Source organism: Chelmon rostratus, chromosome 5 (genome assembly GCF_017976325.1).
Source record: "Chelmon rostratus isolate fCheRos1 chromosome 5, fCheRos1.pri, whole genome shotgun sequence".
Taxonomy (NCBI): Eukaryota; Metazoa; Chordata; class Actinopteri; order Chaetodontiformes; family Chaetodontidae; genus Chelmon; species Chelmon rostratus.
This window is the reverse complement of record NC_055662.1, coordinates 9,316,972-9,331,203: the sequence shown is the minus strand read 5'-3', so window position 1 is coordinate 9,331,203 and position 14,232 is coordinate 9,316,972. Positions and strand designations below refer to the sequence as shown.

The 14,232-nt window shown below is 41.3% G+C and overlaps 1 protein-coding gene across 4 annotated transcripts in view; it reads right to left on the bottom strand.

The window, feature by feature from the left end:
* The window catches only part of LOC121606575 (ral guanine nucleotide dissociation stimulator-like), a 56,689-nt gene that overhangs the window by 19,308 nt on the left and 23,149 nt on the right, over positions 1-14,232 (bottom strand). For 2 of the 4 annotated variants that reach the window (XM_041936967.1, XM_041936970.1), the window contains exon 1: positions 11,404-11,644. The exons of the other annotated variants lie outside the window; for them this stretch is intronic. In XM_041936967.1, the coding sequence (XP_041792901.1) occupies positions 11,404-11,592 (189 nt within the window). In that variant the 5' untranslated portion in view covers positions 11,593-11,644. Of the gene's footprint in view, positions 1-11,403; positions 11,645-14,232 lie in introns of those variants that run through there. 4 annotated transcript variants of the gene reach the window in all.

Below are 14,232 nucleotides of genomic sequence, written 5' to 3'. Positions count from 1 at the left end.
GGGTGTGTGTGACAGATAAATGGGAGGAGAAAGGACAAACCCCTGGACTGTTGTAAATCCTGTACAGTATAATGACTGAGGCACAGCTGCAGCTGAGGCCTTGACAGCAGGAGAGGTGCTTATCAGCCAAACCACAGAGGCCACGCTGCTATCACTCCAAACTCTGAAAAACGCTGCGCTCAAGGGCAGCGCCTCGCTCCATCCGCCGAGTCAGTTCCCACCATAATACTCCTATTCATTCCTGTTCCAGCGAGGACGAGCGTTGCCATGATAACCAAACTCGGCCTACAACTTGAACAAAACACTGAGCGATCAATACTTTAAATAGAAGGGTTCAGGGTCACTTCAAGGGCTGAAAAGTTTGAACAGAACGAATGGAACTGGAACTTGCTGAGGCTTTTGAATGCTGTAACAACAAAATATTCAAAATGAGAAAAGTCCAAACGTGCAGAAGCATGTTAAGACATGAAGACCTAAAGTTCACCTGTTAACCATCAGCAGAAAGTCTGGAAGCAGGAGTGAGTGAGGGGTCTCACATCTGACAAGAGACCACTTCAATTAAAAAAGGGCTTTAGCTTTAGTTGGTAGGTTGGTGTTCAATTTGAAGAACGCAATTTACACTTGCAGCCGGTGATGGGGGACCCTTTTTGTCAGGACCTCCCCTTGATTTGCATTGCATTTATAAAGTGAATAAGATGAAACCTCTCTGGGCACTCAAATAACACAGGTGCTAAAATGTGGACAGATCTTTGCAATTCAATCAGGGTTGCAGTCTTTCAGCAGACAACAAGCGTCGGACCACGATGCTGAACAAGCCACAGCGTCTTGAACTGGATCCCAGCGCAGCTAAATCTTCAGACAAACAAAAAAGAAAAAGTGTAAATGAGAGGGATTTCCTCTGAAATGTGCACAGGAAGTTATCCCACTCACTTCTTTTTTCAAAAGTAGGCCTCTCACATTCCTTCAGCCTGACTCAGTGATCAAGTCAACCAGCACCATCCTGGTTCCAGGCTGGAAGCGGCTACTAAAGATAGGCACTAACCTGTTTCACCACCCACTGCCAACGCATGATCCTTTTTTAAGAGGCCTGACATCTGACGAGATGTTACTGTGAGAGACTTTCATCTCGCTTTCCCATGTTTCTTTTCTTTCTTCTTTTGTGCTGACCTTTGTTTACCCCCTTTTTGGTATTAGTTCTGCTCACTGTGTCATTCATGTTTAGGAACAGTCTTCAAGCTGTAACATCGATGTTCAGCTTTTCTAGCAGGGAACACTGGGTGACCTAGAACATTGCATTTTGAACACTGGACACTAAAAACTTTTTTTTTTTTTTTTAAAAGCGCTGATGACTTATATTTATAGAAACCTTTTTAACCCTTGTTTTAATTGACAATTTTTTTTAGTTACTGGCTGCACGGTAGCAGAGATTGGTCTAAATCTAGTCGCCACATGTTCCTGCAGAGAACAACAGAGTGAACTGTGCCAGAAAGTATTTACAGTCAAAATATAAATGCTTGTTTTATCCAGACGGGTGGTGCTTTTAACATCAGAGCAAATACAATACTGAAAACTAAGTAATTAACTACCTAAAACTGCATTTTCATAGTCCAAACATCCAACGTGTGTTATATGCAAAGCAAAAGTTATCTTGTTCAACTCCGATATCATAGTTCTGTTAAGCGTTCTCGGCTCCTCGCGTTTGAAAAAAATCAGAAAATGGGAAAACTCCAGCAGGGTCCACAGAAATGTCTGGCATCCAGAGTCGGCCTCCCCCACACTCGCTCCGACACTTATCAGATCTACATTTCACCTACACCATCCTCACTATGGATGACCATGAATGTGCATGTGGGCTGGAGGAATGTGAGGCAAATAAAAGTGTCAGCAAAGAGTGATGACGCAGAGAAGAGGAAATAAGTTTCCACAAAGAGGGAAAAGGGAAAATCAAGTCACATGAGCCTGATGATTTGTTCTACTGTTGAATGAATGGCTTCAGTGTTTTTGTCTGTACCACAGATAGGAATGATAGCTACAACTTCAAAAATAAGACCCAGGTTGCAGTAGATGGGAAAGATACTTTATAGAAATTAAATGTTTAGGGGAGTGACATACAGATGTTGACACCTCACAAACTTCCAGCCTCACCCTCACTCTTAATAGCAGGCTAAACTGTTGGCTGACCTGCTCCTAAGTTCAGAAACACAATCATGAGTCTTCATCTAGAAATCCAAAATTGTTTATCGTGCATAACAAAAAGCTCCCATCTTGATATCTGATGGTGTACAGTCTGCACAGCCACCTGGCACCGGGACAGATTAAAACAAACACACAGGGACAAAAGTAAACCCTCATCCTGAGCCAAATCCCCTCAAGGCCAAACAGCGCTCTGGAAGCGTGTTCAGAGGGGTCTGCCAAACTGACGCCCGTCAACAGAAAACACATCTGCCTCAATAGAAATGGTCCCATATCAGTGTTTCCCTTAGGTGCCCTTACTACTGCCTTAGAGGTGCACTCGTTTCATTTCAGCTCGCAGTCTTGCTGTGTTTTGCTGTCACCTGTGGTCTAGCAGGAGGAGGGCGAACTGCTGCACAAAGCTAGTGGCTAGTGTTTGCTGCATTTGTTGGTTTGGTCGGGTAAGTTTAGGCATGTGGAGATGGTTAGGGTTGAATGTCAGGGTCAGCAGCAGTCAGAGGGACAGTAGAGGTGGGTAATAGAGGAGTACAGGTGGGAAACAAAATACACACACAGAGTGGCTCATAGGAGATGAAAGACAAGCGAAGAGAAGATAACGTTACCATCAAGAGCCATTTATTAACGTAATCTGTCCAAAGCCAAAGATGGGCAGAGGTCGACCCCATCCTTCTGAAATTCACTTTCTTTAATGAAAACGCACTCAAAACAACCCGTCCTAAGCCAAAGAGGAGACAGACGGCTTTGAAATAATGAATGCACCCCACAGCCCATCCGACCCCTTAAACCTAGGGGAAACACGGCATATGACCCTTAGAAAGCCCCTAAGAACTTAGCTCTAGAAGTGGATCATCAGGGAAACTCCCAGTGGAAATAGAAAACCTGACTCCAAAACAGTCAACACCTAAACAAAGCCAACAATAGCATGCATCCATTACAACCCTGTAGCACAAGCCAGCGACTTCCCCTTGCTAACAATGGCTGCTGAGAGCCGGTGAAATCATTTGGATGTGGGGCAAGAGACAGAGCAGGAGAGTGGGTGTAACCAAACGTTCAGAAAACTCTTCAGGGGTCTAAATACTGAGCCAGCTTGGCATCAGCAAGCAAAAACTCATTTGTTCACTGTATTCCTCGTTTTAGTCAGTTAAAAGGCTAAATGTTATCCTCCTTCTTCCTTCTTCAAACTAACTGATTGAGCAAGCTATACAACAAAGAGATGGATGTGCATTCTGTATATTATGGCTTGTTTTAAGTGTAATTAAGTGTAAGTTGTGACGCTGTTTGAGCACAGCTGTGCTTTGAGATAAATGCTAACATGCTCACACTGACGATGTTAACATGCTGATGTTTAGCATGTATAATGTTTACCACATCTACCATCTCAGTTTAGCACGTAAGCATTTGCAAATTACCATATTATATCTATACCATATTTCATAGAAATCCACCCAATAGCTTAAAGACATTCTAATCAAAACTACGTGGTGGCGCTAGAGGAAAAGTCAGGAAACATCAAAGTCTGTAGGATTCATCCTCTGAGGATCATAAATGTCTGTACATAATTTCATAGCAATCCATCCAACAGTTAAGATATGTCAGTCTGGACCGACCGACACTGCCATCCCTAGAGCCACACCTCTAGCAGGGCTAAAATCTAGTTCAAGTCTACTCCAGAGAAAGTAGGTGAAATGTAAACTGAGGACAACAGTTAAAAGATGACAACAATAAAGGACAAGATGTCAATTAACCAGCGGCCACATGAGAGAAATGTTCTATGGTACATTGATGAGCGGCATCGCGATCACCAGTGATGAAACAAACGACACTTCGATGGAGCTGAAAACACCGAGTTTTGATCCCACTGAACGAAAACTCTCTTTTCTTCTGCCCAGATGCAGGGAAAGCAGTACTTTCTGTCAGCTCTGGACACGTTCTCTTGCAAAGGCTCTACTTTTTGCCTTTTTGTCTCTTCCAGCAAATCAACTGAATATGAACATGAACAAATTTTTCTGTGAAATTAAGTTGACAGATGAGCCGTGGGCCAAAGAACAGCTGATTCGATTTTAAGGAAGACCTCAATTCACATTTCCTGCCATCAGATAATTACTTTTATGTAGCTTTAACTGATGTACTGCAAATCCTCCGGGCTTGTTTGCAGCGTCAAGAAATCAATGTTAATTCAAAGTGACGGGAATGGCTGAGGTTTGTTTTCTTTCAAGAGCCTTCTAGTTGTTCGTACTTTTTGCTTAACTGACTCGCCCACTCAGTTTATGTTTTCTGTCTTTTTTCACTATCATCGACGCACGCAGAAAAAGTAAACCAAAAATTCAATTTAACTCGGAGCTAAGTGCACTCCTGTCCGTGTGTTGCCTAAAACTGGGTGACAGAGCTGTTGTGACAGGTATTAGCAATACATGCCAGCAGCTAAACTGGCTTTGTCAGCCATTATCAATCACCAACACGCATGCACAGAGTTTCATCAGGAGAATAAACCTCTTATCTTTCAGTGGAGTCTGGTGGGGATTCTGGCAGCGACCTTGTCCCACTTTCTTTTATTTTCACCTTTTCTTGCCTTAACTGTCATGCATCGCTGTTGGGCTTCAGATGACCCCGCTCATGGACACAACTGGTTTTTTCTTGAAGTTGCAGCTTCTGGATTATGAGTATTTACAGGTTTTCCATCATTTTATTTCATTGTAAATCAAATACTTTTCTTGCCTGACTGCCAGACAAAATAAGACACTGACAAAACAATATCAACTCAAGGTCAATTCAGTCGCTTGTTCAGCAGCTCTTGACCATATCTGCGCAGATGTTTGGAATCATGGAAAGTCAACATCTGCATTTCCACAGAGCAAACTCAAACTGCTGATGATGACTGTTAAATATGGTCGAAAGCTCCAGAAAAGTTTTTTTTTTTAAACACAAAAGCAGCTGTGCCCACAGACGATGTAGTAAAGACATCCATATCCCACATGGAGGGACCAGATAATCCTGTTGAATCAAATCAAATCCCTCTAGAACCTTGACCAAAGACCAAACTTCTTGTCTTCTACATATCAAATACTGTACTAGGGTTGGGGGATGTATTAAAATGTTCCAATGGCCACTAAAAGCAGCAGGTTCGCTACATGTCTTAGCTTTTTTAGTGTGAAGAGTTAATAAGCTCACAAACTGTCAACAAAGGAAATATTCTTACAACTATTTTCCTTACTAAACTGTATGCCATCTGAATTCAAGTTTCTCTCTTTCACTGAACTAAGACTAGTTTTATTGTCTTATTAACTCATCATAAAACACGTTCATTCAAACTTAACTGAAACAAAGCAAAACTCACCAAAACTGTCTTTGTTAGTCTTTCCACTGTCCCGTCACCAACTTTGGTTTGGTCAAAATAAACCCTTAATTCCCAGAGATAGATGTGAAAATATTCTGGCTCTGCAGGCACTTTTTCCCCGCTGCCTTTCTCTGCCTGTGCTGGGTCTGTCACTGAGCAGCAGCTCTCACTCTTTCTTTGGAGGCAGACCATTAAATTGGCAAAATAAAATGACAAAAATCGCGCCCCCAAAAGAAAAACAACCGCAGATGGACTCAGTCGACGACAGCTGATGTATTCGCCCAAACCTGTACATGTCAGTACTGAGTAAGAACTACAGAGGATGTCACATCAGGCAGACTGAGAGTTTCAAATTAAGTCTATCCAAAAATCCATCCTCTCTATAGTTGTCACAGTGAGGTTGCCAGGTTGGACACCATCATGCTTGTAGAGAGACCAAAACCAAAACATGTGCTCACAGGTACTGGCAACCAGTGGGAGACACTGAACAAAGTACTGGGTGGGTGGATAAACTGTGAAATAACATAACTTCCCCTAAAATAAAATAATGTAAATTTCTGTATGGATTGAACTAACGGGATACGGCGAGATCTCCCTGCTGTAAGTCTTGATGCTGGGATAGGCTAATCCCCTCTTGGCTCCAGCTGAACAGTTTACGCACAGAGATGAGGCCGATATCAATCTTCTCATCTCATCGAAAAACGCTGAACTATTCTTTTTAAAGTGTAAGATTTATGGACTCTGACAGATTCAGATTTGAGGTTCCTGCAGGCTGCATATCTCAGAATCTGATTTTGTCCCATATTTTAACTGTGTCCAGATGGGAAACTCAGAAAGGCATCTTCATGCAGCTTGTTGCTGTTCAGGATGATCAGAACCCCTCTGATTCATTCCAGTTACATGGTAGGAGAAAAACTCTCCTATCTTTGATTAAAAGCGTCTCTATAAATACACTTCAGTTAATATGCTTTTCAAAGTTGCTTTATGTAAGAGCAGGTAATTAGAGTACACCAGGCAGACAGCGGGTGCAGAATCAGACGATTTAAGTATTTTTCCAGGCGTCGGGCCTTCACATTCCAGCCGCTGTCTGTTTCTGTCGTTCTGTCTGCTGCTGAGATCCAGCACTCGGCTACTCGACTCTCTTCAAAATGAACCGTGGAAACAAAAGCCCCTCTGTACCGACTCGGATGGTTCGGCTCCTGTTTCTCAAACCTCCAAACTTCCGCCTGCTCAGTGCTTGAAATCTTAAATTAGAGGACCCCACAGCTGACCTCCACTCATTCACACCGCAGCCCAACGTGTCCACACATGACATCTCCTTCTCCGTGTGCCTCAAATCCTGTGTTTTGTATTCAGTTTCAACAGCAGAAGGCTCGCTGAACTTACATTTTCTCACTGAAGATCTGGGTCACACGGATAAAAACACCTGCATGTGACATGACAACAAGGAAAACCTAAACCAGCATTGTATAATCTCTTGGTTTTGTAATGAGATATTCTGTTTGTTTTTGATTGCCAATGAGATTATTTCTTCCATGTGGGTTAACTAGAGTTTACTGTGTTATTATATCATTCATCTGGGACTGCTTGTAAGCTTGGCTGAGTCACTGTTAGCACTGAGGACAATGAGGCCATGATAGAAACAAAGAAAGCTGTTATAGATCAGTTACAGTAGCTCTGTGTCTCCGTTTTCACTGTCAGTTCATAACTGTACTGAGTATTGATGACCTTCATAAAGAGAGCTGAAGACTTCCAAACCCAATCAGATGTAAGTCGCTGTTAAGCCACAGAGACAATAGCAGCTCTGTTGTTCAGACGCGGTTGTCCAACGGTCCTGAACTGCTCTGCACTGCTGGCCTCTTTCTCTGATGTCCTCTGCTACCAATACAAACTGATTATTAACCGAATGAGGCGACAGTTTGAAGGACATACTGTTTAAGGCCTCTTGAGACAGTCTCAATGAGCAGCAGTCTTTGTTTCGCAGTGTGTTATGTTGGCTTGGCCTCTAATCCTGCTGGTTTGCTGCTGGACTACAGCGTTTTGGAAAGCTCTCAGAACTCCACTCTTCATTATGGCTATTTTTAGCTTGAATGCACAGTCGTATATTATTTAGCTGCAGCTTTTTACATCTGTGTCGGTGTCGTTTACTTGGCTCCTATGAAAACACAATGACAGTGGGACTGCACAGTTATGGAAATTTCAAACAAACCATATAAAAAGAAAGCTTGAACATGTGATATGCAAACAGCGGAGTTACACACTATTAGACACTGCTTCTCTGTCACACCGGACTGCAGACAAAATCTAGCACTTTGACACCTCTCAGAACATGGTACAGGGCCTAATGTGTTGATATTTGAACCATAACAACCTTAAAAAAATGAATAAATAAATAAAATAAAAATGAATTCTTTGATCAGTCTGTTTCTCAATTTGAATCAAAATGTAGCCTGAACACTAAATAGATGCTGAAAAGATTTATTGAGTAAAGCTATGACATCTACATCTGCTAAATCAAAATGTTCACAATATTAAACAAATTCATTTAGGCGAAGCTCCTCCACAGCAGCTTGTGTTTAGACAACATTTAACATTTGGCTTCTTTGTAATACGAACTACTCGTGCTGAAAACAGTTTTAATTGATTAGTTGATCAATTGCAATTATTTCAGTGGTCGATAATTTTCTGGGTAATTTTCCAATCAGAAGTGCAAAGTTGTTCATGGTTTCAGCATCTCAACTTAAATAATTTGATGCTTTCCTTTGTCCCACATGACAGCCACCTGATCATTTTTGAGTTATGGGTGATATTTGGACAAAACAAGCTATATGAAGCCATCAAGCTTGGACTTTAGATATTTCAACAGCCAGTTTTCTCAGCCAAATGATTCATTGAAGCAAATGATCAGTAGATTAATCAATAATAATTACGGTTGTTGGTTGCAGCCCTAATCAGTAGCCAAACAAAGGCACAGTATCAACATCAGAATGAACGATTACCCAGCCCATATTACGGGAGGTGTCTGCAGCAAATAGTGGCCTTGGTTCAGTCAGAGCGGTTCGGTCTGGCCACAGTTTAATAAAAACATAATATATAAATCAAGCATGAGCAGCGACACTTAAACTTCAGATTATGTGTAACCAAAAAAAATTTTTAAAAATGATCAGCCATCATGAAGCCAACCATTACTTAATTACCCACCAAAGTCAGATTTTTGCAGCTTTTGTCGCTGATTTGGCAGTCATTTCACACCTTTCATCATGTTAAACAATAAAAGGAAGACAAATCAGCGTTAACTGGGGCAACACTGCGTCATCAGAAGCCTAACACAGCAGTAACTTGATCTGTTAGCAAACCACCATTTCAAAGCCAGCTGATCCCCACAGCTATATGATACAATACGTACGGACGTTACACTGATGCTGGCTACAATGAGCTAGAGGGATCAACAAATGACTGTCTCCAACCCACCCCCTCTTCCACATCAGCCCCAGCGACCCTCCATACTGTAACAGAACCACAGTGTCGAATAACATTCACCTCAGCCTCTGAACTAAGGGAAGAAAGGCGCCAATTGTGGAGGAAACCCCTCGGCCTCCGTCGGAGGGGGATTAAGCATTAGGTAATTGTGTTAGAGGAGAGGATTAGATTAGAGCCGAGAGTCGAAGCACAGCAGGTTGGCTGGAGACGAGAGACCAGAGCTGAGTTCAGGATACGTACACGGACACGTACAGTTTTTAATAACGAGCTTGTGATATCAGCCCAGGCCTGACTGATGACAAACAGACCAGAGAATCAAAAAGAGAACATGTGGATAGACAGCAGAGAACAGATGGTCTCCATGTGGTATCAGTTAGGATGTCGCCCTCGTCCGATCCCAGGCCTTATATAAGACTGATAAATATGATTACTCATCCTTGCTCCTTATCTGATCGAATGTACAAGACGTAAGGAGCGCAGCGATGGAGAATGTTCCACTCAATCCATTAAAAAAGGACAGTTTTCACAGATAAGAGTGAAACTGTATCTTTGTGTAATGGGTTGAAGTTATGCAATGGGAAGTAAAGCAGTGGGGTTATGGATATGGAATGAGGTGAAATTGATGATGAGGATTACGTAAACAGTCCAGAGTGTAAAAACATTCGCTGCCAGAAAAGCGTGGTGGCATGACTCTGGGGACGGCGATGTCGGTCGGTTGGTCCACCACTTTGGTCCAGACTAAAACATCTGCAGCTTCTGGATGGACTGCCATGAATTACAGTACAGATGTTCATGTCCTTCAGAGGATGAATCCTGATTAATTTAGTGATCCCTTGACTTTGCCTTTAGTGCCACCATTAGGATCAAATTTGTTCTTTTATGTGAAATGCCTCAATAACTATTAGATGGCTTCTGATTAAATTTTTCCCCTCAGGATGAATCGCTCTGATGATGCCTTAACATTTCATTAAGCGTCAATGTAAGGCCAAAATTTTAATTTATCCAAATGCTTTTGTTTATGGCCAAATACCTTCAAAAAATAGCTGCACAGGTTTTGTGCTAATTGGAAAATGTTGGCATTACAACCATTAATACCTGCATCACATCGGAACATCAGTATTGTGGACATGCTAGCACGCTGATGCTAGCATTTAGCAGAACTGAAACAAATAATCAATAAGTTGCTCAGCAGAAAACTAATCAGCATCTATTTTAAAAAGAAATCGTTTGAGTCGCTTTTCAGGCAAAATCACCAACACTCCCAGGTTTCAGGTTTTCCAATTTGAGAATATGAAAATTTCTTGTGTCATTTCATTGTAAATTAAATCACAGCTGTGTTTAAGGACAGCTTCACAGAGCTGCTCGCTCACATGGCTGCAGACTGTTGATCTCTAATAGATTCTGCCATTATTACTGCAGTTGAACATTGTTTCCTGTCATTAATGCAGTGAATCCTCACTATACCAAAATGAAGTACAATACAGGCAGTCCATACGGCCATATCTCAGTATCAGTATTTTATTACAGTTTGGTTAGCCTTGACTGAGTGACATCTACACTGGAGGGTTTCAGTCTGCGTCTCTTCAGTATCGAATTAAATAAGTGTGCATGCAGAGGGAGGAGTGATAACCACAGGGGTGAAACCAGTGAAAAAAGCAAGTCATCCCGTTACAGTCCTCGCCTGCCAACGTCTAAGGAGTGTCACAACGCTCTCCATACTTTTCATTCTAAATGTAGTGATATTATTTTGTCTACCTTACCGGCTTGTTGTCTATTAAATTACCTCATGCAGAGTCCTGGCCCATGTTTTCTAGCGACTAAGTGTTTGCCATTGGCAAGATGTTTAAATAGCACATACATTATTATAATACGGATTAAGAATATAGGATTAGTGGATGTCTTCATGTCAGATTACATCAGGCTATCTGAGGTATAAAACATGGACTACCATAATCTTGTGCGTATGAACTTATTTACTGTATATTTTGGATACAGCTGTTCTTAAGTTCTTTAAAAATGTAATAAGCTGTTTATTTTAAATGGGTTTAAAATAACCAATCAAGAGCCAGAGCTTCAGCACACAACAATGAAACTGTCACTGTGGACACCTTTAGTTTTTGTGTACTAATTACTTTTAAAACATAAGTTACTTGTTAGTAACTAGCCTTAAATTAAACTCTTTTCATTTTTGTTATTTAGTTACTTCTAATTAGACAACGGTCAAGGCAGGAACCCCACCCTGGACCCTCACTGAATCCTGAATCCGCCTGAGCACGCTCCTGATCACAACACAACAAACCGCATCACCTAACGGACATCAGTCGCCTCTCCTCCCAGCCTCCCCTTCACCCGCCTGCAGCCCCCGTCCCTGCCACCTCCCCCGGCCTCCTCCTCACCTCCAGCAGCGGCAGGTCCGGGTCCAGGTGTGTGAAGCTGTGCAGGACCACCGGGCTGCGGTCCTCGACCACCTCCAGCCTCACCCCGTCCCAAATGCTCCGCACCCTCCACGACGAGTCAAACATCTCGACCAGCTGTCCCGGCTTGACGCTGTGCGCCTCGGTTTGCATGCCCAGGAAATTGACCATGGATGCGCGCGAAGCCGAGTGCTCAGTCACAGCAACGGTAGCGACATTTTTACTGTTTTTACAGGCGTTTTTAAAGCGAAGCGTCGCTGCTGCTGTCTGTGGTGCTGCGGCTGTGTCGGACCATCGCTGCTGCCTGTAGCGTTCAGGGGAATCATGACTCAGACGGGGGCTTTTCCTAACCCCGCCCCCAGCGTGTGCTGCCTTCACGGCTGTCGGAAATATCATGACCAAGGATGTTGTAACAAAACATGGCTATGGCCCGTAACCACATTCACTGATTTAATACGAGTTTGATCTGATCTTTCTAATCTCTAAAAAAAAATATGTTTTACCTAAATACAAGCAGTGAACAACGAGCAGCTGATGTAACTCTACACATAATTATAAAATGCTATAAAATAAAACAATAAATGAAAGAATTATATGACAAATATTGGAATAAATCTATTTACTGTAATACACATGTATATTTGCACCAATGTTTCCGTAATGCACAAATCATGTATATGAGCAAATTATTGTTATATCTTTAATGTACCTGTTTTTAAAATAGGTACTTTTTTGTTGTTTTGTTGTATTTATAATTTTGTGTTTTACTTCTTCAGAGTGAATTCTTATCTTAATTAAGGCTATTTTTGAAAAAAAAGTTGAAGTTTTAGTATATTTCCCCTTTTTATTTATATGCCATATGATTCTTTGTATTATTACAATTCTAGACATAAACCTGTGTGAAAAGCATCGAGACATTTAAGATAAATATTCAAATAATATCAAATTATTGTGTTTCTGCCAAGTAGGCCTTCATCAGCATACAAGTTCCATCACTTAACCACCAGTAAAACAACTATTTTTGTCCCAAAGCCCTCTCTTTGCTTTCTAAAAAGGACTATTCTGTGTGGTAAGTTAATATTTAAATGTTTATGACAACGTACAAGTTTACAAGGTGTCCCTGAAGGTAGCTTTAAGCTCCCCCACTCTTGTGTCATGCCTTTGGGAAATGACAGTAGTGTGTTGTTTCTGCTCTCACTATGGCAGCAGGCTGGTATGGGAAAAGAAAACACACTAATGTACAGTTTACTGTCCCTGCTGTCTGATGGAAACACACATTTACACTGTGAACATGAGAAAGTAACTCAGTACAGTAGTGCTAGCCACAATTTAGAAGGTACTTATACTTGACTTGAATATTTTCATTGTATTCATTCAGCTCCACTAAATTTTAGAGGAAAAAATGCATATTTTAGTGCATTTTCCACATATATATTATTTATTTAGAGTTTTGGTGATCTCTCACAGTTTTCAAAGATTCAGATTTTAGGAGCATACAAAGCATATGAACAAATATAAAACTACCCAACAGTATGTAAAGTGGTGAAAGTTGGTTCAGCCCTGACTAGCTACAAATTTGAAATGCTGGAATAAGCAAATCTCCGTCATTTTTGCTCAATCTGAGTACTATTTTCAACAGTGTCAGCAAACCAGGAAAAACTGACAACAAATGCAGGAAACTCTCTCTGTGAACAAGAAACACCACCTAAACACAGAGATCTGCAGTTCCCCACATAAGGAAATTGTTTGGAAAGCTAAGATCCTATAAATTATTTTAAATGCAAGAAAGCACAACTCCTCACAGACCCGAAATAACCACAAGTCCCTATTTTGCACTGCAGTAAACCTCCTGAACTGATTTTTGATGGATTCTCCTCTCCAGAGTCGCAGGAGCCTTGTCACAGTCGGAGCCTGTGTCAATTTGACTTCTAACAGTGCCTCCCTCTGGCCAATGTCAGGAACAAACATCTCATGCCACACTAAGACATCTTTCATCTTAATAAGATGCCTGCCGAGCCTTTAAAATGATTACAGACTCAAATGAATTCAGGCCAGTTTAAATGAGAAGCAGCTATTTGAACAAATCAAATGAACACAGCACACTGGCGGCTTGTATTTTAAAGGCAGTTCATTAATGGTGAGCTTTAATTGACGTTTATCTATTTCCAAAATGCTTTTGGAAGAGAACGAAATATAATCCACACTGGCTTTTCACAGTGACGCACCAACAGGAAGAACAGGTGTAAAAGCGATTGAGCAAATTTAACCAAAACATCTGCTGCACCAGCTGAGGCTCAATCCAACCACAAACACATCTGACCTCTCTGGCCTTTCTCATCACCAGGCTTCATAATCACTGCTGTGCCTCATAACTCGCAAATCTGCAGCTGCTGGAGGGGAGAAGACTGTGTGTGTGTGTGTGTGTGTGTGTGTGTGTGTGAGAGAGAGAGAGAGAGAGAGAGAGACAGAATGGTGAAGGACTGATAGTGTTTTTTTTATGCTTAAGTTACCAACAGTTGATATTTTATGCAAACACTACACTCATATAATCATATTCATGCCAAAAGAAGCATACAACATATCCCTGCACAAGTCTGTCTCTAGAACAGCCTTTATACCATCATTTCCAGTGAAATGTTAGGTTAGAAAAGATAAGACTTTGTTGAACAACAACAGCAAGAATAAAAAGGAGAGGTAGAAGAAAAAACAACTAGAATAGACAATAAAAAGATACAAAATAAAATCTGTACATTTATGTTTATGTACATTATATACAAAAGAGAAAATATTGCCTTGTGAAGAATGTCTCAC